General features: G+C 40.2%; 1 protein-coding gene across 6 annotated transcripts in view; it reads right to left on the reverse strand.

The window, feature by feature from the left end:
- Window positions 1-27,191, reverse strand: part of ADCY4 (adenylate cyclase 4) — a 107,011-nt gene that overhangs the window by 62,930 nt on the left and 16,890 nt on the right. For 5 of the 6 annotated variants that reach the window (XM_058180816.1, XM_058180817.1, XM_058180814.1 and 2 more), the window contains exons 2-6: window positions 12,173-12,645; window positions 3,670-3,867; window positions 2,377-2,538; window positions 1,094-1,243; window positions 103-257 (exon numbers count right to left, since the gene is read on the reverse strand). In XM_058180816.1, the coding sequence (XP_058036799.1) occupies window positions 103-257; window positions 1,094-1,243; window positions 2,377-2,538; window positions 3,670-3,867; window positions 12,173-12,340 (833 nt within the window). In that variant the 5' untranslated portion in view covers window positions 12,341-12,645. Of the gene's footprint in view, window positions 1-102; window positions 258-1,093; window positions 1,244-2,376; window positions 2,539-3,669; window positions 3,868-12,172; window positions 12,646-27,191 lie in introns of those variants that run through there. The other variant, XM_058180819.1, reaches the window with a different exon arrangement.

The following is a 27,191-nucleotide window of genomic DNA, read 5'->3' on the forward strand; positions in this document are numbered from 1 at the left end:
AAGGACTAGCAACTCCTCCAAATTCACCACCTTTCTCTTCCTCCAACTGCAAAAGTCCCACCAAGCAATCTTCCATGTGGCAGATGCCTTCAAATCAAGTACCTGACATTCTGGTGCCTCTTGACATAAAGGTTGTGGAAGTTGTTGGCACTTTCATGCTGCCGCTGGGACTGGCCTCCATCCCGCAGCCGCTCAATGATCTCAGCCTTCATCTCCAAGGCAATGTAAGCAGGAAGGATGGAGAGGAGCAAATGTTCCTAGGAGTAAGCAGAAGATGGGGAAGGAAAAAAGCATTAATGGAATGAGTTGTGGAACCTTCTCAGAGATGTAGAACTTATCTCACATGGGGAGAGCATGATGTTGTGTCTCGTCCGATCTCACCACAGCTGGGGCCTTCTTATCTGCTTCCGAACATGGAGGAATGTCCTAGTATGCCTCCCGGCCCCAGCCCTGGCTCCATGCCCAGACAGGCTGAAGAGGAGGAAATACCTCCAGCCCCCAGCTCTGGCTCCATGCCCAGGCAAACGGAGCAACTAGACCCCTCCCCCTCCTCCACAGCATGTGAGCCTGAGGGAGGTCAATTACCAACAGCTGCAGACTGGAGTGACCCTCGCGTCAGAAGACTTGATAGGCGGAGGCAACAGAAGGAAGGGAGGGGCAGGCCTGGATAAGTGCTGAGTCATGGAGCCACACCCCATGGCCTATATAAAGGATCTGCTTTCTGGCATTCTCTGAGTCAGGCAAAGTCTAAACATATCTTGCTGAAGTCACTTTCTGGTCTCCTGCCTGCCCTGAGGACTTTGCTAGGACTTTGGCAGAGCTGCAGAGGCACGCCTGATTCAGATTTCCCTGACCCGGCTGTCAGCAGAGGAGTGGGACACGACACATGAATCCATTCACTGCTGAGTTGTTTTCATACTACAGTTGGTTCAGATTTTGAACATTTCTCAATCACTGTTTGACAGAGCCTTTCTTCAGATGGAGAAAAGTTCTATCTAACCTGCTTAGCTGTTTCAAGATCCAACAAGAGCAACTACAGCTAGGTAAATATCTCTCCCTGTGTGTCTTTCTCCACATTGCCTTCTACACTCACCTGGTGTCGCTTCTCCGACTCCAGCTTAACTCGAGATTGGATGAGGTTGAAGGTCTCTTGGAAGGTCTCACCCAGGGCCACCTCCATCAAATGCTTGTGATAGGCACCCACTAAGTTACCACAGACAAAGATGACTAGATTGGCCAGTTGCTGGAAGCACACACAAAGACAAAGTGAATTGTGATTGATGGGAAGATTGCAGTCCAGGTAGGACGGGCTTTAATTGCTGATAGACCCTCTTGGATTAATGTCGTAAGAAACTTATTGATGAAGCAGTGATTTGTGAAATAGAAACAATGGTGTGGGACAATTTAAGATTCTTCCCGAATAAGTGACCCAGGACCCAGGTTAATCATCTCCAATGGAGTTCCAGGGCTGGATTATTACAATCTTGGAAAAGGAGTTGGCTAAGGTTGTGGGAGATTCTGATATTTCTGTGCACTGTGATACCATTGTATCAAAAGTTAGAGCAAACTTCAGTTAGATATCATACTACAAGGTCAGAAGCCTTGAAGCGCTTCTGTGGTACCTATTTATCTACTCTTGTTAGCATGATTTTGAACTGCTAGGTCAGCAGCAGCTGGAGCGAATGACAGAAGCTCACCCCATCACACGCGAGCACCTGGGCTTGCAAATTGTCAACCCAGCATCTTAACCATGTGAGCCACTGTGCTTCTTTTCAGTTAGATTTTACTGAGTTTCCATTCAATTGAAGCACAAAGGTTAACATGAGATTTAGCCTTGGTAAATCACAGCTGACAAGGAGGCCCCATGATGAAGCTAAAGTAAGATGATATCTCCTGGACAGAACCCAAGAAATACAAATTGAGGAAACATACAATACTGGGATAAATTGGGGAAAATCTGTTTGAAAAGGTATAGGATAGATATCAGAGTTCCAACAGATGCCCTAAATAAATCATGAGCCTCAAGCCAAGCTTCAAAAAAAATCCAGTTATTTATTAGGAGCTTCATGTCCGCACATTTGCAAGTGAAGCCAGCTCTAACCCCATGTAATTTATTCCCCAATCATGACCCTGTTTCCCCTATCCCCCCACAGTGTGTCATCAATCACATTTGCCAACAGAGCAATTTTGTGGGTTGTAGAAACCACTCCACTCTGGCGGCTGTGGGTAACTTTGGGAGACAACCTTGAGAGAGATAAGTCTGGAATGTCCATCTGTCTTTGGTTGGCGTGCTGTTTCATTGGTTTCCCATCCCCCCTTGCCTATGGCAACTCAAGAGCAGGCCAGGGATACTTTGAAAGTTGACAGTAGACTTACCTGCACAGCCAGTTGTGAAGGTGAACTGTGGCCCATTGACAGGTAGATACTCAGAACTATGATGTGCGAGAGAGAAGCAACTATACCGGCAACTACTGCATCTTTCATGCCAACAGGCAACAGGGTATAGACAATGAAGATTATGAAGAGGAAGAAAGAGACCTTTGGGGGAAAAACAGGTCACGCCAGTCAACTTTCCATAAGGAGTCATAGCAGGAAGAATAAATGCAAATTGAAGTCTTTCCTCAAAGATTCCAGCTTAGAACACAATAGAGAATTTCCAGCTCCCAATACATGAATTTTATTTAACTGATTCTTCCCTGGACAACACTAATTTCCTAAACAATTTGGCAGTTCTTCATCTCTCTCCCTCCCTTCTGAAAATCTCAATATTTCCCTTCTCTGTGCGTGAAAAATTAAACAACAAATGAAAACTTGAAATCAGGAAAATATGTTGACTAGAACTATTAAACAGACGCATTTTGCCTTTTTACATATAAATCACCCTGTTCATCAAAACAAATAGAGCTGTAGTTGCATTCTAGAGCAGCAGAAAGAGTGCAGAGAAGAGCAACAAAGATGATTAGAGGACTGAAGGCTAAAATATATGAAGAACGGTTGCTGGAACTGGCTATGTTTAGTTTGATGAAAAGAAGGTCTAGGGTGACATGATAACAGTGTTCTAATATCTCAGGGGTCACCACAAACAAGAGAGAATCAAGCTATTCTCCAAAGCACCAGAGGGCAGGACAAGAAGCAATGGGTGGAAACTAATCAAGGACAGAAGCAACTTAGAACTAAGGAGAACTTTCCTAACAGTTAGAACAAATAATCAGTAAAACAACTTGCCTCCAGAAGTTGTGAATGCTCCAACACTGGAACTTTTTAAGAAGATGTTGGATAACCATTTGTCTGGAGTGGTATAGGGTTTCCTGCCTAAGCAGGGGGTTGGATTATATTCTATTCTATTCTATTCTATTCTACTCTACTCTACTCTACTCTACTCTACTCTACTCTACTCTACTCTACTCTACTCTACTCTACTCTACTCTATTCTATTCTATTCTACTCTATTCTATTCTATTGATTAATTCCTGTATGCACTGTGATACAAATAGAGAAGGACAGATCTTACATCATGATGTCATGATATCTTATGTCATGACATACATTTCACAAATACATTGGCTTTGATCCTAAAAAAAAAGATTGTGAAAACCATTTCTTCTGTAAATCCTCATTCCCCATTTTTTTATATTCATGCCAGCAGATGATCCAACCTTGGTGCCTCACCTGGTCCCAAGCGCAAACCACTCCACCGGCAAAGATGAATACATAACCCATTGCGATCAGACAAGTCCAAATGACAGCTGAGAACAGGCGGGTGCATCTCTGGAAGATGTTTTCCATGCACACAAAGACCAAGATGAGGCTGAAGATAAGCAAAGCGATGAATAATGTAATCAGGAAAGCCAAGTTAGAGGAGAAATCCTGGAGAAGAGAGGAAAAAAGGCCCTCAGTTAATCTGGTTACAAAGCCACTGGAAAGTAGAACTATGCTCAATGAGTAGCATATGCTTGACAAAGCATGTGATTTGCCAATTGTACAGTGGCAGATACAACAGCACTCCAGAGGGTTAACATCATTGCCCAGAGGTTCATTGGTTGCCCTGTCCCCTCTTTGGAAGAGCTTTATAGCTCCCACTGCCTTAAGGTTCCCCTCGCATATGTCCTAGTCATTGGCAATGCTCATCTCCGTTTCAAAGCAGAAGAGCCAGCAATGTCTGAAGACATCTCTGTAGTCATGTGGCCAGCATGACTAAATGCCAAAGGTGCACAGAATGCTGTTACCTTCCCACCAAAGATGGTCCCTATTTTTCTACTTGCATTTTTTATGTGCTTTCGAACTCCTAGGTTGGCAGAAGCTGGGACAAGTAACAGGAGCTCACCCAGTTACACGGCACTAGGGATTCGAACCACTGAACTGCCGACCTTTTGATTGACAAGCTCATCATCTTAGCCACTGAGCCATCACGTCCCACTGCCTTAAGAAAGTTCAAAATATTCTTAAAGATCTATTTTATCCTGGGCACCTTTTTTTTTGGTAATTATTACCATCTGGCAGACAGTACAGGACAATAAAAACAAGGACAAATAGGCTGAAAAACAGCTTCTATACCAGAGCAGTAACTATACTGAATGCTACTGTGTAGTGCATTAATATTAATGCACTACACAGTAGCATTATTAATGCAATATCAGGGGTTTTCAATTTAATTGTATAGAACAGGGGTAGTCAATCTTTTTATACCTACCGCCCACTTTTGTATCTCTGTTAGTAGTAAAATTTTCTAACCACCGGTTTCACAGTAATGTGCTGTGTATCGTTGTCTGTGCATGCCTCTCATGTATCGTGGATTGGGTTTGGGCGGGGGGGGACGGCTACCAGCTCTGCTTGTCTGTTACAGCTGGGTGGTGTGGGGGGAGATGCGCAAGCTATTCTGGGATGAGGCTCTTTTGTTTGCAGTCTCACTATAGAGCCATTTAGTTTCACTTACGTAACGTGAACTAAACTTATGCGCGGGCGATACAAATAGTATATTTTCAGAAATTTAAATTGTCATCAGGAATTTTATGAAAACCTAATGAAAATGTTTTTAAATAATGCTATGAAATTTTTTTTTAAAGTCAATTAAATTAAAAAAAAAAGGAAAGTGCTTCAGTATTGGACAAAAGCCCTACCACTCACCATGAAAGCTGGAACACCCACTAGTGGGCGGTAGGGACCAGGTTGACTACCACTGTTTTTGCTCATTCTACTCGATATCATAGTTTTACAAACATCCCTCATGTCTGTATTTTAAGAGCTGCTAGAAGAGGTGTCCTAGCTCTGGCTGCATTGTATGAAATATATATGAAGCCAGAGATCTCCTTTATATACTGTAGCAACTGGTTTACCCAGCACCGGAAATGTGAGTATTTGCTAACAGATGCTCGCTTCATTTGCACGCCATCTGTGCATGTGTCATAAAACACAGCAATTCACTCACATGCACCATCCGCACATGTGTGTGACATCAAACAACACGGCAAATCGCTCGTACACACCATCCACACATGCATGCAGCATAAAAAACACAGCGATATAGGATGGGATTATGCAAGGGCGAGTGGGCAGGGCACCACCCGCAGGCCACCACTACTGGTTCGCCTGAACTGGTCCGAGCCAGCTGAATATCATCTCTATCTGAAGCAATTATTCTTCTCTGCTTAGCACTAGTAAGGGCCACATTTCCGAAGGGGTTTGGAGGAGGGCAACAAAGATGTTAGAAGGACTTTAGGACAACTTCTAACAGTGCAGGCTGAAGGAACTGGAGATGTTCAATCTGGAGAAAAGAAGACTGAGAAGAGACATGATACCCATGTTCAGGTACATAAAGAGAAATTAAGGGATTATGGAAACTGGAAACTAAGACCAGAAGTTTAAAGATAAAACTTACAGCCCCCTAAATTTCATTTAAATATAAAGAAAACACCTGATATTAATTTCTGTACAATGGTGGAATGGTTTACTCATGGAGATTGTAGCAGTGGTGGGATTCAACCGGGGTAACAACCGGTTCACTTTGCACATGCCAAATGGGCGATTTGAGAGTGCGCAATACGTTTGAAAATAGCACCTTCTACTGCAGCTCCGGTGAATAAAACAGCTGAGATGTGGCAATCCACGCTGCCGTGCCGATCAGCTGGGCTTCAAACAAAGGAAATAAAGGTAGGTATAGCGAAGGGCATGGGACATGGTGGCTCAGTGGCTAGGATGCTGAGCTTGTCGATCGAAAGGTCAGCAGTTCAGCAGTTCGAATCCCTAGTGCCGCATAACGGAGTGAGCTCCCGTTACTTGTCCCAGCTTCTGCTAACCTAGCAGTTCGAAAGCACATAAAAAATGCAAGTAGAAAAATAGGGACCACCTTTGGTGGGAAGGTCACAGTGTTCCGTGCGCCTTTGGTGTTTAGTCATGCCGGCCACATGACCACAGAGACGTCTTCGGATAGCACTGGCTCTTTGGCTTTGAAACAGAGATGAGCACCGCCCCCTAGAGTGGGAACGACCAGCACATATGTGCGAGGGGAACCTACACCTTTACCTTTTATAGCGAAGGGCGTGCAGCTGATTATCGGAGCTACTGGTATGCCCAAACCGGTCCGAACTGGCAGAATCCCACCCCTGGATTGAAGCCTCTCTATGTCTGAAGGTTTTTAAGAAGAAGGTGGACAACCATCTTTCATTAATGATTTCACTGGTTTTCTTGAATTTTGTAGAGGAACCTCAACTAAATAATCTTCATGTTCCCTCTGATTCTGCAGTTCTATCATACTGGGATCAAATTCTGCAGCTTTGTTTAAAGACTCAAATATTTGCATTTTCCTGGATGAGAAGTCTTTTCATGGTCACCTGAACTGTTGATCTCTATTCTTTCTCTCTATTTTTATCTCTTGGCTGGTGAAGAAGGTGAAGAAGCTGGTAAAACTGACTTGGACCTGTTTATTCATTTATTGTTCCAGAGCACAATTGCCTGGAAAAAGTTGCAGCTATTTCCTAGGCAGGGTTATATATACATATACATACACATACACATACACATACACATACACATATACCTATACCTATACCTATACCTATACCTATACCTATACGTGTGTGTGTGTGTGTGTGTGTGTGTGTGTGTGTGTGTGTCTTGGCGTATCTGGATCTTTTCCTGTGTAAGGTTGAGAGTATCTTGGTGACATTTCATCGAGGTCTTATAGAGAGATGGCAGCTCCAACCACGCTTTGCTCGCACAAGCACGAAGTGGTAAGCACCAGCCTGATGATGACGAGTGAGACCTCGTCGAAACATCACCAAGATATTCTCAACCTTACACGGGAAAAAAACCTGAGTATGCCAAGACCTACATACCTATACCCATGAAAATCTATGAAAACAAATATACATACATTTATATATATATGGGCATGGCCAACTTTTTATTTTTTATTTTTAAAAGCATTTTTTTACAACCTCTTCGGCCAAAGAGGTTGTAAAAAATGCTTTTAAAAGGCTCCTCTGACGATCTCAGCTGAGTTGCCTGATTGTCGGAAGCTTTTGTTTTCTTTTATTTTTTATTTTTATTTTTTTTTATTACTTTTTTTACAACAAACAAACAAAAAAAATACATTATTACACCCTTGTGCTATACATAAAAGGAAGATTTGGGTCTTCGGATATATCCTCATGATTGCCAAAATCCACGTTCTCGAGGTACAGGTACTGAAGCGTCCAATGTTCCAAGCGCAAAGTCCACAAATGGTTTCCAAGTCTTCCAGAAAATATCTTCTTTATACACACCACTTCTAATTTTAATATCACATGTCATTTTATCATTTAAAGCTAGTTTCCACATTTCAGAATTCCACTCTTCTATTCTAAAAATCACATCTAGTTTCCAATATCTAGCTATTATAATTCTACCTATTATAATCATAATTCTAATCAATTCTTTTCATATTTTGTTAATTCTATTTCCTTAATTACCAACAATAATATAGTTTCCACTCTCAATGTTATTACTTTCCCCATCATTTCAAATATCATTTTCTCCAATTGTTGCCAAAACTTTTAACCTTATCACAATTATACCACATATGTTCATAAGTCCCCAATTCCATCTCACATCTCCAACATTTTTTACTAGTTTTTTTATCCATTTGTGACAATCTTACTGGAGTCAAATACCATTTCCAAACAACTTTATAATTGTGCTCTTTAATCCTTATAGATAAAGTTCTCATAATTCTACTCTTCCAATTCACATTCCAATCTGATTCTGGTATTTCAATATTAAGATCTTTTTCCCAATTTGTCCTCATCACTCTTTGTAATTTTTCATCAGAATTTATAATCTTATAAACCCTACTAACGAGTCCCTTTAGCCCAATTTCATCTTTCATAATCCGAGATACTAAATATTCAAATTCAGTTTCACATCTATTTATTGAATAATTTTCCTTTAGTTTTTTTGTCCATTTTCTATCTGTATTTTTCAAACCAACTTAACCCTAATTTTTCAATAATTTCTTTATTCCTCCTTTCATTTCCATAACTTTTATCCAATCTCTAATAATTTCTATATTTTCCTCTTTAATCACTTCATTACGTTTTATATTATTTTAATTGGCCAAATTCCAGTTGTCTCCCCAAAAGATTATATCCGAATTAAAATTTTAACAAATTTGTTCCACATTTTACTTAATCCTTTAACCAATAACTTCTACTTACACATTTTAAATTTGCTTTATCTAAAACCACCTTGATCCAAATTTCTATATCCCTTAACTCTAAATCTCCAATAATTATCTTCACCTTTAAGTATTTTTACCACTATCCGGATACCATACGCACAGTAATAATTAAGTAATTTGGGGATTCCTAATCCACCTTCCTTTTGATTTTGATACCACATTTTCTTCACTAATCTGGGTCTTTTGCCACCATTGCAAAATTTATCCAGTTTTTTCTGATATCCTTCAATATCTTTCTCTGTCAAATTTAGTGGTAGCATCTCGAATAAAAAGTTGAACTTGGGCAGCAACATCATCTTACACATTGCAATTCTACCAAACCAAGACAACTTTAAAATTTTATATTTATCTATCTTCTTCTCAATTTCGTTAATCACCACATCATAATTAAGTTTTTTCAATTCTTTAACCTTAAGTGAAAGCACTATACCCAAATATTTCAATGTGTTTTCTTATCCCAAATTGCTCTTGCATATTCTCAGACTCATTACCATTACTATCCATCAATAATTCTGACTTTGACCAATTTACTTTCAATCCTGTCATTTCTTCAAATTCTATCAAATGCTTATATATCTTTTTCAAATCTTTCTCTACATTTTTCAAAATAATTAAAGTATCATCCGCATACAAATTTATCTTATACCCCTTATATCCTTCTAATTCTTCATCTTTTTCTATCATTTTTGTCAATATTTCCATAGCCAATAAAAATAATGTTGGGGACAGGGGACATCCTTGTCTCGTACCAGCTTCTAATTTTATCTCTTCAGTTAATATTCCATTCACCTTCACTCTTGCACTGCTCTTTTGGTATAATTTTGAAATAACATGTATAAACTTATTACCAAAGCCTAAAGCCTCCACAATTACTTTAATTGTTTCCCATTGTACAGAATCAAAAGCTTTAAAAATATCCAATGATACTATACCAATTTTATCACCATTATATTCAGCTACATCTATAATATTTAATACTCTTCTAACAATATCACTCATGTATCTACCCTTCACAAAACCTACTTGATTATAACTTATATATCTATCTATAAATCTATTTAATCTATTACTTATAATAGCAGTAAATATCTTTGCATCCTGATTAATTAAAGAAATGGGCCGATAGGACTCAATCCTTTCTAAATCTTTATCTGGTTTAGGAATTAGGGATATCACCGTTCTATTCCATGACGAAGGTACTTCCCACCATGTAATATTCCATTGAATAATTTTTGCAATCTTGGTATTATTAATTCTTTAAATTCTTTATAAAACTCAACAGGTAATCCATCCTCACCTGGAGCTTTCCCTAATTTTAATTTTTGTATTATTCCATTAATCTCATCTTGTGTTATATCTTCTTCCATCAATTCCTTATATGTTTGATCAATTTTCACCACATACTTTTCTAAATAGCTTTGCAATTTTCCCCGATTAATTGGTTTCTTTGAATATAGATTCTGAAAAAAATTTCTAACCACTTCACATTTCTCTAATTTTTTATAACATCTTATACCTCTATCATCTATCAAAACTCCAATTTCTCTCTTCTCTCTTTTATCTTTCGCCATCTTTGCCAATAATTTAGAATTTCTATTACTAAATTCAAAAATTCCTATTTAAAATCTCAAATTTCTTTTTACTAACTCTGTATCTTCTTCTATCATTTTATTTCTTAACATATTAAGCTCCTGAAGAATTTTTTTCTTTAGTAAGCAAAATTGATTTTCCAATTCTTTAATCTGATTTTATCTCTTTCCATTTTAATTTTATAATTTTTATATTTCCTACTTGATAATTTAATACTCTCCTCTAAACACCGCTTTCATCGCATCCCAAACAATTTCAAATTTAACCTCCCGTTATCATTTAATCTCCAACTTTCCTCCAATTTTTAAGTATCCATTTTTATCCTTTTCATTTTATACAATTTCGTCATATCTCCAATAGCTTCTTTTTCTCAAAATTAAAATCTAAGTCCACCATAACTTCTGCATGATCAGAATCTTTAAAATTCCCACATCTACCTTATCCACATTATTCAACAAATCTTTAGAAAGAAAAATATAATCAATTCTAGAATATGTATTATATATCTTAGAAAAAAGTGTATACTCTCTCAATTCCTTTAACCTCTCTCCACACATCAACCACGCCATTTCAAGCATCCACATATTTAAAATCCCCATTTTATTTGCTCCTCCACAGCGGTGGGATTAGTACTATCTATTTTATCTCTGATTAAATTAAAATCCCCAGCCACAATTACTTTCCTACACTTTCATTCTCCAAAATTTTGTTATTTTTCAAGAAATTCTCTTTGTTTTTCATTCGGTAAATATAAATTAACAAGTGTCACTTTTTCCTCATTAAGATTTCCAACAATTATTACATATCTTCCATCTTCATCCAAAATTACCTTATGTTTTTCAAAGTACACCCTATCTGATATCAGTGTTGCAACTCCTCTAGCTTTTGAAGATCCAAATGCTTTTTCATATATTTGCATACCTTTTATATACATTCTATTTGAATCTTCAGATTTCTGATGGGTTTCTTGTAAAAATAAAATGTCTGGCAAATCCCTTTTAATCTTAAGCTCCAATCTTCTTCTTTTAATCTGGTTCCCTGTACCCTTCACATTCCATGACATTATTTTTATAACTCCCATTTAAAATATAAATTTTTGTTTTCTTTTAAAAGCATTTTTTTTTGCCTTTAAAAAAAGCCTCTGACGATCAGGCTTTTTTTTTTTTAACTTTTAAAAGCAATTTTTCAGCTAGAGAAAAAATGCTTTTAAAAGTAAAAAAAAAACCTCTTATGATCACGCAGCTCAGCTGGGTATGGGGGGGGGCAGGGATTTTTGCTACCAGTTCTCCGAACCACCCGCCGCCATCACTACCGGATTGGGCGATCTGGTCCAAACCGGGAGGATTTCACCCCTGATTGGTTGTCATTACTTACTTCCTGCTCATTTCAGTAGAAATTCCCAGGGATCAAAGTGAAATGTAGACTGTCTACCTGAATGCATCTCCAGAAAGATTTTCCCTTGGTTTGTTCTGCTCCTAATATCTTACAGTACCTCTTTCCAAAGACAACCAGACCTTACTCTGCTCTCTTCATTGCAAACTTACCAGAGGTGGGGTCCTACTGGTTTAACAACTGGTTTACTAACCATGCACATCACGTGCACATTCTTGCTGCACTCGCAGGCATGCACAGTTTGGAGAAAACTCACCTTCTGCATTGCCTCTGGCAAGGAAAACAGCTGAGGTGCGGCAATCCACTCTGCCACCCCAATCAACTGGGCTCCAGAAACAGAAATACAGGTGAGTACAGAGGCGGGCAGGTGGGCCCATTTCAAAATCAGAGCTAACCAGTTCACTCACGGCTGATAGTCAGAGCTAACAGTTTGCCCAAACCAGTCCAAACCGGTAGAATCCCACCACTGAAACTTACCCTACCACTGGAAAAGGTAGTAGCAATGAGAGCCACGCAGATGCTCAGCACAATAACCAAGAGAAGAAGAATCAGAGGGTACTGTTGGCTCAAGCAATAATAAGTTTGATAGAAGAGGTCTTCTCGGGGTGTGTCACTGGCTGTCCGTGGACGACGCTGGCAGGGCATGGTTCACAGGCTTTTGTGAAGACCCACTTTGGAGAAGATCTCACTTATTCCTCAACCACAGGAGTCAACATGGTGAACAAGGATCTTCCTCTTGACCTATCAGGCATGAACAATTCCTACATCCATTCCAGGCCATGGTATCCGGGAAACAGAAACTCTTCAAGGAAGGAGAAAAGCCACAGCTGAGCAGAAGGGAGGAGGAGGAGTTCAACCAGATGATAAGAAGGTAGTCCGAACACCAGTAATTTCCGTAGTAGTTTTCAGCAAAATCTCATGTGAGAGAAAACACATGAGTGGCTTCAGTGCTGGAAAATGTAAAACAGAAAGAACTAGATAAGAAAACAGCAGAAGGAGAATCTGTGATTAAAGATTAATTTAGGCTGTCTTTAAAGCTATCTCTCCTTTACCTAACCCCTTATAGACTTTTGCTTGAAAGGAAAACAAATATGATTTATGGTTCTGATGATTAGATTGGATTGATTGTAGAAAGAAGAAAGTTAAGTTGTAACCGTAGAGTAAGAGGTAAATGTATACAAGTAGTCCTCGACTTACTGTATGGCCATAACTGAGCCCAAAATTTCTGTTGCTAAGTAAGATATTTGGTTAAGTGAATTTTGCTCCATTTTACGACCTTTCTTGCCACGGTTCTAAAGTGAATTGCTGCAGTTGTTAAGATAGCAAGGCAGTTGTTAAGCGGTTCCCCCATTGAGCTTGTTTGTTAGTAGGTGACAAAAGTTGGTCAGTAGGTGACAAAAGTTGATCAGATACTGTCACCATCATAAACGTGAGTCAATTGCCAAGCATCTGAATTTTGGTTTCAAGTTGCACAATTGTAAATGTGAAAACAGTCATAAGCAGAGGTGGGATTCAATTTTTTTTACTCTCATTTCTGTGGGCATGGCTTGGTGGGTGTGGCAGGGGTAGGATACTGTAAAATCTCCATTCCCACCCCACTCCAGGAGAAGGTTACACAGAATCCCCATTTCCTCCTGATCAGCTGGGACTCAGGAGGCAGAGAATAGATGCGGGTGGGGCCAGCCAGAGGTTCTCTGAACTACTCAAAATTTCCACTATCGGTTCTCTAGAACTGGTCAGAACCTGCTGAAACCCACCTCTGGTCATAAGTCACTTTTTTCAGTGTTCTTGTAACTTTGAACAGTCACTAAATGAACTGTTGTAAGTGGAGGACTGCTATAAAGAAGATCAGGTCTTCTTTATAAATTCTTTGTTCTGTTCTTGTTTTTTCTATTTCTCTCCCCCCCCCTTTTTTTTTTTTGCAGTTTTGTCTTTCTTTTTAATTTCTTTATTTTTATTTTGTTACTTTTTATTTTTTTAAAAAAAAATTAATAACAAGTTATATATAAAAAGAAGTTCTTCCTTTATCTAAACATTGATCTAAACACTCGGATTTATTTCCTAGAACTTGAATGAATCTTACAGTTTATATCTCACGGTAGGTGTTCACTCACTAAGCAGTCCATAATGTTTGCATTGTAGGCGTTTAGCAAATTTTTGCTATGTCATGCAGCACAATCCGTACTTTTAGAGTTTTCTTTTCTTTTTGTCTTTACTGCTTACCACGGCTACCACCCCAAAGCCTTTCTGCCAATTCAAGATCAAGCTTCACACAGCTGAATGTAATATGAGGAAGTTTAGGCTGGATTTACATATTGCTTAAGTGTGGTTTTTCGAACAAACCACAACGGCCCCGGTCATAGCACACCTGAACTCTCCCTCTCTCATTCTCTCTCTCTCATTCTATCTTTATCTCTCTCATTCTCTCTCTGCCATTCTCTCTCTCTCTCATTTTGTCTCTCTCATTTTCTCTCTCATTCTGTCTCTCAATCTCTCTCTCTCTCATTCTGTCATTCTCTCTGTCATTATCTCTCATTCTCTCTCTCATTCTCTTTGTGTCATTCTCTCCCCCCCTCATTCTCTCTCTCCCTTTCTCATTCTGTTTCTCTCTCATTTTCTGTCTCTCATTCTCTCTGTCTCTCATTCTCTCTCTCCTGTTTCTCTCTCCTTTTTTATATCTCCTTCTCTCTCTCCTCTCTCTCTCTCTCTCTCTCTCTGTCTCTCAGCATCCCAGATTTTTCTCTGGGATTTGGTTTTAATTCTTAAGAATAGGTCATGTGAAGTGTTAATACCACTTTATAATGCCTTAGTAAGGCTACACTTGGCATACTGCATTCAGTTTTGGACGCCATGATGTAAAAAAGATGTTGAGACTCTAGAACGAGTGCAGAGAAGTGCAACAAAGATGATTAGAGGACTGGAGGCTAAAATATATGAAGAACGGTTGCAGGAACTAGGTATGTCTAGTTTAATGAAAAGAAGGACCAGGGGTGACATGATAGCAGGGTTCCAATATCTCAGAGGTTGCCAGAAAGAAGAGGGAGTCAAGCTATTCTCCAGAGCACCCGAGGGCAGGACAAGAAGAAATGGGTGGAAACTAATCAAGAAGAGAAGCAGCCTAGAACTAAGGAGAAATTTCCTGACAGTTAAAACAATTAATCAGTGGAACAACTTGCCTCCAGAAGTTGTAAATGCTCCAACACTGAAAGTTTTTAAGAAGATGTTGGATAACTATTTGTCTGAAGTGGTGTAGGGTTTCCTGCCTAAGCAGGAATTGGATTAGAAGACCTCCAAGGTCCCTTCCAGCGCCTTTATTCTGTTCTGTTCTATACTATACTATACTATACTGTACTATACTAATATCTTGGGGGGGGGGGAACACCTTGAACATTAAGAAACAGTTGTGTTAGTCTATGGTGGATAAAAATCAGGAGCCTGGTTGGCCTTTTCCATTTCATTTTCCAACTAGCAGATTTATTTTAAAAACATGTAAGCTTTTGTGGGCTATAGCTTTCTTCATAAGAGAAAGAGCTTTACAAATGTTTGTTTTCCTCTTTTTCTTTTCTTTTTTTAAGGAGTGATAAAACCCAAACAACCTAGCAGGGCAGGTAGATCTAGCCAGCTTTCAGAAGTCTCCAACTTCTGTTTTTTTGGTATCAAGGAATGAAATAGGTTAGATACCCTACAAGCCCTTCTCCTTATTTTAGAAACTACACTATAAGACCCCGAGATTAAGAAAACCTCGCACAGTACTTCTGATAGAACTTCTTTCATTTTTTTAGAATTAACAGTAACAAAGTTGGAAGGGACCTTGGAGGTCATCTAGTTCAACCCCACTGCTCACGCAGGAGACCTGTACTAGGGATTCGAACTGCCGAACTGCCGACCTTTCTGAGCGACAAGCGTAAAATATTCCTTAGTGAATATAATCTCTGAAACGACATAAATGAAGAAGGTGACAAAGAGATCGTCCTGTTTTTCCGCCAATCTGATCTCTGGGGAAAAGTCTACTCAGACTGGAATGGAGAGAAAATTGACTCTAAATCAACCAGATACAGAAATCATTGACAGAAAACCAAAGAAGGGAGAAAATCCTACAGAGAAGGTGGCCAGAGACCTCCAGAGAACATTGTCAGGGAAATCAGAAAGGCAGAGGGAGCCCAGAAACGAAAGGACAAAACAACATCAAGGAAATAATTGATGGATAGGTGAAATAAATAAATACACCCCAAAGTAGGAATCTTACATGTTTCTTCCTTCCCTACCTTTCGAATTATGGAATCAGGAATTTCTAGTCCTATCTTCTTCTGAGAAGTTCCCAATATATAACTTTTAAAGACTTCCTACAGCCCCAGTATGGCTGTAGATTGTCTGGGGACCTTTATATGTGAATGTAGTCCTGAATGTAGTCCTGTCAAAGTTGCAACAATACATGAGCACACAATAGATGTAAGCTTAATGTTAACTGCTCCAATCTTGATTGCAGAAAATATGACTTCAGTAACAGAGTTGTTAATGCCTGGAATACACTACCTGACTCTTTCCAAAATCCCCAAAGCTTCAACCAAAAACTGTCTACTATTGACCTCACCCCATTCCTAAGAGGTCTGTAAGGGGCGTGCATAAGAGCACAAGAGTGCCTACCGTTCTTGTCCCTATTGTTTCCTTTCTTTATAGTCAATTAATTTAGTTATTAGATACTCATACTCATATATATACTTATATACTGTATAGTTATTTCATGCTTACGCTTATATATACTGTGTGACAAAATAAATAAATTAAATAAATAAATAAAAATTCAGACATCCCCATATTTAGCTAGGCTGACCAAACGTAACGCTCTTTTGTCCCTCTCGTCAAAGCTTTTGTCCCTTAAAGATCAAAGCTTTTTGCTAAGTCAAGACAAACTCAGTCAAACCCAAGTCTTTGTCATTGCTGGTAAGCAGATATTTATCACCAAATCCCAACTCAGTTCCCTCTCTCTCAAATACAGATATCAGCATCAGTTCTCTGCCCCTACTTGCCTTATTGGGTATAGTGTATGTCCTTCTCGTTGGCTTCCTTGGTCTCTCATCACCAGAATGAAACAGGCAAGGTCTTTTCTTCCCTTCCTTGCCACAACGAAGGTCTTCCAAGCCTAAACTTATTTCTCAGCGCTTCACCTGATCTCACGGTATGCTCACATCTGCCTGCCCGTCTGAATCCTTCTTTGACTCAGCCTAGGGTTCCTTTCTTTCTGCCCTCACAGGAACTCTGCCTTCCCCAAAGCCCAGCCCAGTGTCTGAATCTGAGATGCTTGCCAATGTTAACCTTTTCCTCTCCAACCACAGCTGGCGTGGGAGAAAGGGAGAGGCTCCAGCACAAATCTTTCAGCACAAGTCTCTGCTTGTCCATGTGAGGGAAGGAGGGAGGAATAGAGGAAGGAAGGAAGGAAGTCAATTTGAGCAAAAAGTTCAGACCCAAAGTCTATTTCCCATTATTTCCCCATCTTTAAATTAAGAGGGAGGAAAGGAGGGAGGGAGGTGAGGAAGGAAGGAAGGAGGAAAGGAAGGAAGGAAGGAAGGAAGGAAGGAAGGAAGGAAGGAAGGAAGGAAGGAAGGAAGGAAGGAAGGAAGAAGTCAATTTGAGCAAAAAAAATCATATCCAAAGTTTATTTCCCATTATTTCCCCCATTATTAAATTAAGAGGGAGGGAGGGGCAGGGAGGGAGAGAGGAAGGAAGGAAGGAAGGAAGGAAGGAAGGAAGTCAATTTGAGCAAAAAGTTCAGACCCAAAGTCTATTTCCCATTATTTCCCCATCTTTAAATTAAGAGGGAGGAAAGGAGGGAGGGAGGTGAGGAAGGAAGGAAGGAAGGAAGGAAGGAAGGAAGGAAGGAAGGAAGGAAGGAAGGAAGGAAGGAAGGAAGGAAGGAAGGAAGGAAGAAGTCAATTTGAGCAAAAAAATTCATATCCAAAGTCTATTTCCCATTATTTCCCCCATTATTAAATTAAGAGGGAGGGAGGGGCAGGGAGGGAGAGAGGAAGGAAGGAAGGAAGGAAGGAAGGAAGGAAGGAAGGAAGGAAGGAAGGAAGGAAGTCATTTTGAGCAAAAAAATTCATACCCAAAGTCTATTTCCCATTATTTCCCCATCTTTAAATTAAGAGGGAGGGAGGGAGGGAGGGGCAGGGAGGGAGGGAGGGAAGGAAGGAAGGTGAGAAAGAAAGGAAAGAAATCATTTTGAGCAAAAAGTTTATACCCAAAGTCTATTTCCCACTATTTTCCCATCATCAAATTAAGAGAGAGGGAGGGAAGGAAGAAGGAAAGAAGGAAGGAAAGAAGGGAGGGAGGGAGGGAGGAAACTACCATTCCCAGAAACACCCTGAATAAGGGTGTGTGGATGTGAGATGAACAGAAAGATTTAAAAGACTTGCTTTGGTAAATGTAATTGTGTTGCTCTTTAAGCACACATTTTAAATTATGTATTTATCACAGCCAATTTCTTTCAAGGCTGTAACCTATCACAGCCCTGCAAAATAAGAGAAAAGTTTGTGGAAAATTCTCATTAAAGTCTCATCTGGCCTAGTCCACAATCTGATTTCTAAGACCCCCATGGTGGACACATAACACCTAACTTTCTCATATGTTCTTACTTACTTACACACTAGTACAAAGGCCAACTGTATTTTATTTAGTCTTTTCTGTACAATATTTAAGATTGGAAAGCCAAAAGTTTCATTCCTCCTCTGTCTGAAAAAACATGGCTTTCCACTTTGTAAGTGTCTTTGACAATTTATAAAATGGACAAGAAAGAACACTTACTAATAAGCGATAGAAAAAGCCAAAAATAAAAAAAAAATGGCCCAAAGGAATATTTTGCTGCTTTTCACAGTGGAAACGTCTCTGCGTACATTTTACAAGAATATACAGAAATAAGCCAATAAAGTCCTTTTCCATAAACATGTCCTGACAGTTTCTTCATTTCCCCCCCCATCCTCATATCATTGCCTTCATTTTATCCCTTACCCAGGAACAAGGCAGACTGAAGTTATCCTTTCCCATACCAAATTTCAAGAAGTGTCTTTTCAGGGGTGAAATGCTATCGGTTCACACCGGTTCAGGCGAACTGGTAGTAAAAAAAAAAAAAAAAAAGCTACCAATTCGTCTGAACCCAATATTTCCGACGATCAACTGTGCCGGGCTATTTATATTCTCTAGAAATCAGGAAATCCTGCTTTGTAGCGAATCTAAATCATGTGGCACAATTGTTCCCCTCCCCCACTGTTCTACTTACCTTGTTAAGCCTCCCTTTTCTGCGCAAAGTGCGCTTTTGGCAATGAACCAGTGGTAATCCACAGAGAATTTCCCACTGTATCTTTTCCCTTCTTCCATAGTGGTCTCTGCTCTTATTTTTCCCCTAAGAAAAATAACCTTGTGAGGTAAATTCAGGGGAGCACCAGGCCTTGACAAAGTAGGCCTTGTCAAGAAACAAGACTCCACAAGAAATACTGGAACTTACTGAAACTGATGGTTAAGAACAGAAACTTGGCCTTACAGCAGGGGCAGAATTGTTCTGAATTTCTTTCTAATTTCTTTTCTTTTCTTGCACTTAATCCATCTTTTGCTAATTGCCATATTCCTTCTCCGAATTTGTCCCTGGGGATTTTCATATGAAAAGGGAGTAAGCGATCCAAAGTCACCCAATGAACTTCTGCAGTTAATGAATGTGCTCCTCCCAAGGATTTGAAATTAAAACTTCCATGAGCACGTCCTTTTTAATATGTGATTGGTGAAAACTGCTTTCACCATCTCCTGCTTCTGGTTCTCCTTTTCCTCATATACTTTCTCCTTGCACACCTTCTCTTTCTCCTTGTATACCTTTTCTTCTACTTCTCTTAATAACCCTTCTTCTTCTCCTTGTCCTCTTAAACTTTCTCCATTTCCATCTTCTTCTCCTTACACACCTTGTGTTACTCTTTCTCCTACATACTTTCCCCTTCTCCTTCTCTTCCTAATAAACCTTCTCTTTCTCCCCTTTTTCCTTCTCCTCAAAAACCTTGTCCTTCTCCTTTTTCTTCTCCTTCTCCTTATCCGCATAAACCTTCCCCATTTTTTCTCCTTGTATACCTCTTTCTTTTTCTCTTTCTCCTTGTATACCTTCTCCTTCTCCTTGTTCACTATCTGTTTCTTTCTCCTTCACCTTCTCCTTGTATATCTGCTCCTCCTTCTCCTTCCCCTTCTCTGTACAGAACAGAATGCTGCTGACTAGTAGAAACAATTACCCAACCATAGGAGCAGCTCAACAGTGGAACCAAAGACCCAAAGCAGGGGTGGGTTCCTTTCCTATGTTCAAACAATATGGACAGAGTGTTTTAATGCAGATTCCTACACTGAGCAGGTCCAAATAAGGTCTAGGAACAGGAACAGAAAAGGTGATGCTGAAGAAGCTGGAATGTTGAGCCTTGAGAAGAAAGAGAGGCAATGTCCCAGAAGCAAGACCTCCAGAAGACGATCAAGACCAGTTCTCCATCATTCCAGAGAGCCAAAAATAGAATAATGGATTCCAGTTAAATGTTGAACTATAAAATAGAGAGAGCTAGATACTGGTTCAAACTTCATTGTTCTTCTCTCTCTCTCTCTCTCTCTCTCCCTCCCTCCCCTTTCTCTCTCTGAAACTTTTTCCCTCAGCTAAATCTACTTCGCAGGGTTCTTGTGTGGGGAAATGGAAACACGGCCCTCTTCTTGATTCGTGCAGTATACAGGTCCTCAATGGAAGGCAGGTTGGTAGCAATTATTTTTTCTGCAGTTCTAATTATCCTCTGAAGTCTGTGTTTTTCTTGTTGGGTTGCAGAATTGTGTTGTAAATGTTGTACCTTGATGAACGTATCTTTTCTTTTATGTACACTGAGAACATATGCACCAAGACAAATTCCTTGTGTGTCCAATCACACTTGGCCAATAAAAAATTCTATTCTATTCTATTCTATTCTATTCTATTCTATTCTATTCTATTCTATTCTATTCTATTCTATTCTATTCTATTCTATTCTATTCTATTCTGTTGACCTTGACATATCTCCTCCCATCTTGTCTTTTGTCCCCTCACCTCTGACTTTGATTTTAGATCCACACCTCTGACTTTGATTTTCACAGCAAAGTTAGAGAACCAGGGATGCAATTTCCATTCCTCTCCTCAAAATTCTAGTCCTCTTGATCTGTTTGGACCTTGGTTGGTTTTTAGTTGAAATGTGAAAGACAGCAGTTCCTTTTCCTGCCTTCCTGCCTTCCTTCCAGTCAATAAAATTGAAATGCAGACCAGCTACTGGATCATTATGGGCTGCAATTCCACTGAGAATCCATTGGCAAGAAAAGGGTCAGTCCAGAGAAGGTAGCATGAGCGTCAGCAGCTAGAAGTCATTAAAGAAGAAGTAACTGATGAGACCAAAAGTAGACAGCACCTTCTTGAAAAATTTAGAGCCTCTAATGAGCTGGATGGCTAAAGTCATTTTCATACTTGTCATTCCTTCTTCACAGAAAAGTTTGCTTAAATTGCCCCGCAATTTAATTCCCAGTACAAATAACAGCAGCTCTCCAATGTGCCAAAGTCATTGCCAAGTTTTTTGTACTGCGGTTGGATGGCGCACTGATTTTTGCACTTTCTCAGCTTTCCAAGAAGATGCTGGATTTGTGCCCAGCTCCCAGGGCTTGCTTTGTAAAAGGGCTGGAGAAATTTGAAGGCTTTGCCTCCAGTTCTGATCCTAAAGTTCAGTCAAGATCCAGAATTTCTGTTCTTCAACATTAAGAATCACTATAAATGGGCACACATCCAAGAGATATTTTCACTACCCATGCAGTAGCCAGGAGGCCTACAAGAAAGGGAAGGGAAGATAAAGCTGCAGAAAAATTAGACAGTTTAAGAATGAGTCAATTTGGTGTAGCAGTTAAGGCACCAGCTGGAAACTAGGAGATCTTGCGTTCTAGAACAGAATGGAATGGAATGGAATGGAATGGAAGGGTAGGGTAGGGTAGGGTAGAATAGAATAGAATAGAATAGAATAGAATAGAATAGAATAGAATAGAATAGAATAGAATAGAATAGAATAGAATAGAATAGAATAGAATAACAGAGTTGGAAGGGACCTTGGAGGTCTTCTAGTCCAACCCCCTGCTTAGGCAGGAAACTCAACACCACTTCAAACAGGTCATCCAACATCTTCTTAAAAATTTCCAGTGTTGGAGCATTTACAACTTCTGGAGGCAAGTTGCTCCACTGATTTAATCGTTCTAACTGTCAGGAAATTTCTCCTTAGTTCTAAGTTGCTTTTCTCCTTGATTAGTTTCCACCCATTGCTTCTTGTCCTGCCCTCAGGTGCTTTGGAGAATAGCTTGACTCCCTCTTCTTTGTGGCAACCGCTGACATATTGGAAGACTGCTATCATGTCTTCCCTAGTCCTTCTTTTCATCAAACTAGACATACTCAGTTCCAGCAACCGTTCTTCATATGTTTTTTTTTTTGTTTACATTTATACCCCGCCCTTCTCCGAAGACTCAGGGCGGCTTACAATGTATAAGGCAATAGTCTCATTCTATTTGTATATTTTTTTTTACAAAGTCAACTTATTGCCCCCCCAACAATCTGGGTCCTCATTTTACCTACCTTATAAAGGGTGGAAGGCTGTCAACCTTGGGCCGGGCTCGAACCTTCTGTAATTGCAGGCTCTGTGTTCTAATAACAGGCTTCTCTATTGCTTCTCTATCCCGTTCCCTAATCATCTCCAGTTCCCTAATCATCTTTGTTGCTCTTTTCTGCACTCTTTCTAGAGTCTCACCACCTTTTATTTTACATTGTGGTGACCAAAACTGGATGCAATATTCCAAGTGTGGCCTTACCAAGGTATTATAAAGTGGTATTAACACTTCAAGTGAACAGCTTAGTGATAGTTCTAAGCGCTGAAAAAAGTGACCTATGACCAATGATTAACACTTCACATGATCTTGATTCTATCCCTCTGTTTATGCTGCTAGAACTAATCTGAAGGCATACACACACACACAAGGAGAAGGTTAGACTTGGTTAAGGAGATCTGGCATTAAAATCTCTGGCACAAAGCAACTTGGTCTGTAATTTCAATCTCCCTGACCTTTGTTGAGAAAAAGCAGCTCTACGTACATACAAATTAAATTTAGAAACGGAAGACATTTCCTTGCGTTCTTATTTTGTTTTTCAACCCTGAGGACAAGAAACTTGAAACTCTCTTTCAAAATATCCAGAGAATCAGCCTATCCATCTTACCAGCGCTCCTCTCCACCTTTATACTAATAGCTGCCTCCAGACTGAGCCTGGAGGGGGAAAAAAATCTTTTCTGCATAAAAAGGAACCAAATTTGGGCACCACACCCATTTTTTTTTATTTTTTTTATTTTTTTTGGCATCTAGTCAACCTGATTTGCATCAGGACTTGGGACTTCATGTGGTGTTGTGATAAAGGGATGAACCCTCCTAGCTATTCCTCCCATCCCCACCATCTGCCAGCCAAATTTCCTATTCTACCCGCTTCTCCTTGCAAAAAAACTGCCAGAGAAAAAGAAGGAAGTGGTACGTTTCCTGCCCCTCCCTTTCCCAGTTCAATCACCATAGAAAACAGCAGCCTTCTCTTCCACCCTGGTTATCTTGGGATGATCCTTCTGGGTTATTAAAACTGAAAGTGGCCAATCAAAAGAGGAAGAGGACACTCATGTTTGTCCTGTGCTTCTAAACTTCCTTTATCTGTTCCTAACCTCCTTTGAGACTTCGGAGCAATGTGGAGTGTGGGGGGTAGAATTCTGCTGGTGCTCAGAGATACTGCACAAATCTCTCCTTAGATTCTAAAGTGGGTTTAGAGAGTTAAGCATCACCTAACTTTTTTTTTTTTTTAATTCATTGCAAACCATCCAGAGTCACATAGGTAAAATGAGGGGAGTGTAGAAACATGATGAATAAATAAATATATTTAGTTGGTTAGTTTCCTAGTATGATTTTGATTGCTTATTTAGCATCCTATGACCAGGGGTAGGCTGCTGGGGGTTTGTAGGGAGAACCTCTAGCTAAGATTCTGGGTGGTTCGGAAAACCCCCAAATCCCACTCCCGGCTGGCCCCGCCCATTCCACCCTGCCCCTCCAAGGAGTTCCCAAGATGCTCATTTTGGATGCAGGTAAGTGCAGGGAATGCATGGAGGTTTGGGTCGGATGAAAAATGGGCCTACCGGAGGTTCGGGAAGGCCAAAAAGGCCTCCAGAGGCCTCCAGTGTCTGGGGAGGCTCAAGGAAAGCCTCCGGAGCCCGAGAAGAGCAAAAACGCGCCCCGCCCCCCACCATGGTGCAGGAAGATGACTAGGCCATGCCCACCTAGAGGGGCCTCTGGTGGCTCAGCAGACTAAGTCTGTCTGTTATTAACACAGCTGCTTGCAATTACTGCAAGTTCAAGTCCCACCAGGCCCAAGGTTGACTCAGCCTTCCATCCTTTATAAGGTAGGTAAAATGAGGACCCAGATTGTTGGGGGCAATAAATTGACTTTGTATATAAATATACAAATAGGATGAAGACTATTGCTAACATAGTGTAAGCCGCCCTGTTGCATCTTATGATTCACGATGAATGTATTTATGATGACTACGATCATGATTTATCGCTTATACCTTTCATATATTCTACTCTATTCTATTCTATTCTATTCTATTCTATTCTATTCTATTCTATTCTATTCTATTCTATTCTATTCTATTCTACCCTACCCTACCCTACCCTACCCTACCCTACCTTACCCGACCCTATCCTATTCCTAATTCTATTCTATTCTACTCTACTCTACTCTACTCTACTCTACCCTACCCTACCCTGTTCCATTCCGTTCTGTTCCATTCCATTCCATTCCATTCCATTCCATTCCATTCCATTCCAATTCCAATTCCAATTCCTATTCCTATTCCTATTCCATTCTATTCCATTCCATTCCATTCCATTCTATTCTATTCTATTCTATTCTATTCTATTCTATTCTATTCCATTCTACCCTACCCTACCCTACCTTACCCTACCCTATCCTATTCCTAATTCTATTCTACTCTACTCTACTCTACCCTACCCTACCCTACCCTACCCTACCCTATCCTGTTCTGTTCCGTTCCGTTCCGTTCCGTTCCATTCCATTCCATTCCATTCCATTCCAATTCCAATTCCAATTCCAATTCCTATTCCTATTCCTATTCCTATTCCTATTCCTATTCCTATTCCTATTCTATTCTAAAACTTGAGGTTTTCAAAAATAGAATGATATGAGGTTTCCTGCTTTGAGCAGGGGTTGGACTAGAAGACCTTAGAGGTCCCTTCCAGCCCTATGATTCTATGCTTTATATAAAGCATCCTTGGTGGGATAGGGCTGAATGGGGTCTCAGCCTTAGCTTTGTTAGGAAAGAATCAGGGAAAAAATTAGTTTGGGCTGGATATCAAAAAGTGGAAACCTCCAACGGTCATTCTTACCTGTTCAAAGAGCTGAAGAAGAGGCATATGAATGACTCCAAGGTCTTTGCAGAGGTGTTGCTATATTTAAGAAGAATTTAATTAGCCTCCAGGCCCCTAAAATATATGAAGAATGGTTGCAGGAACTGGGCATGGCTATTCTAGTGAAAAGAAGGACCAAGGGAGACATGATAGCAGTCTTCCAATATTTGAAAGGCTGCCACAGAGAGAAAGAGGTCAAGCTATTTTCCAAAGCACCTGAAGGCCAGACAAGGAATAATGGATGGAAACCGACCAAGGAGAGATTCAATAAGGAAAAATTTTCTGACCGTGAGAGCAATCAACCAATGGAACAGAAGTTGCCTTCAGAAGTTGTGGGAACTTCATCACTGGAGGCTTTCATGAAGACACTGGGTTGCCATCTGTCAGAAATGGTGTAGGTAGGGTCTCCTGCTTGGGTGGGGGGTTGGACTAGAGGATCTACAAGGTCCTTTCTAACTGTTAATCTGCTTCGGTATCTTTTCATTTCATCAGGAAGTTCAGGAGTCTGAACAGTCAAACTTTCTCAGCAGCTTGACAAAAGACATTTTATTTTGCATCCACTATCAATCAGAATCATCCTCTGTTCTGTCCAGGAAGATGCCTCATTAATATGGAGAGGCCCATTGTTCTGCCAGATCTGATCTTCTTTTTTAATTAATTAGTGTATTTTTTGGAGTATAAGACACACCTTAGTTTTTGGGGTAGAAAATAAGAAAAAAGCTGGTTGGCAGGTGGATCGACCTCTCAGAATACTCCCACTCAGCTGTTCCAGAGGTGAATTTTAGCAACAAATTGCTCATTTAGTTGTGAGCTCTGTGCCTTGCTTTTTTTTTTTTTTTTTGCTTTTTTTTTCTGCCTCTGAAACTTCTGAAACTTTGTTTCAGAAAAAAAAAAAATTCTGCCTCTGAAAGCCTCCGAAACAGCTTCAGAAAAAAAGCCTCTGAAACTCTGTTTGGGAGCTTCTTTTCTGAAGCTTCATTTCCAATGCTTTTTTTCAGCCTCTGAAACCCCTATTTGAGAAGCTGGATGGGAGTATAAGATGTACCCAGATTTTCACCCTCTTTTTTGGGAGGAAAAAAGTGCATCTTATACTCTGAAAAATACGGTATGCTGTTTAGGTCATCCATCCCTAACCTGATACCCTCCAGATGTGCAATTCTGGAGGTGGTAATCTGAATATATCTAAGGGACACCAGGATGACAGGAGGGAAGCTGTTACAGATGGTGCAAATTTAACTGGACACCCAATTCATGCTGGGGTTTGGTCACTAAGTCATATCCGACTCTTCCCAACATCATTAACCTTAGTGAGCCAGCTCCCCCTATCCTTCACTGTCTCCTGGCCTTTGTCCAAATTCATGCTCACTGCCTCTCACCCTCTGCCATCCCCTTCTCCTTTTGCTTTCAAGCTTTCCTAACTTCAGGGTCCTTTCCAATGAGTCCTTTCTTCTCATTTGGTGGCCAAAGTATTTGAGCTATTTGTCATGCTGGATTACTTCTTGGTTTCCTTCCTACTCCTACAAGTAGGCCACGCTTAATGACTGGTCGTGTCGTGTCCCCCTCCCCCTCCGACGACTGGGTCTAGGAAGTCTGTATCAAATGTGGCCACAAAGCCTCTGCAGCTTTGCCAAATTCCTTTCAGATTTCTCAGGGCAGGCAGGAATCCAAGTTGTGACTTCAGCAAACCAGATGAGACTTTGCTTGACTCAAAGTTGCTTGATTCAAGCTGATCCTTTATATAGGCTGTGGGGTGTGGCTCCATGATTCAGCACTTATCCAGGCCTGCCCCTCCCTTCCTTCTGCTGACGTCGCCTCTCAGATCTCTGGAAGCGGGGATCCGTCCACTGTGAATTCTCTTCCTCTGGATCTGCTGCCGGTAATTCCAGCATGTGTCTGGCTCCATGCTCACACGCTGTAGGAGTGAGGTTTGTTTGTTCAGGCCGTTCCTTTTCATTATCAGATTCTGAATCTGATAGCAGGC

This window comes from Ahaetulla prasina, chromosome 4 (genome assembly GCF_028640845.1).
Source record: "Ahaetulla prasina isolate Xishuangbanna chromosome 4, ASM2864084v1, whole genome shotgun sequence".
In the NCBI taxonomy this organism is placed as follows: Eukaryota; Metazoa; Chordata; class Lepidosauria; order Squamata; family Colubridae; genus Ahaetulla; species Ahaetulla prasina.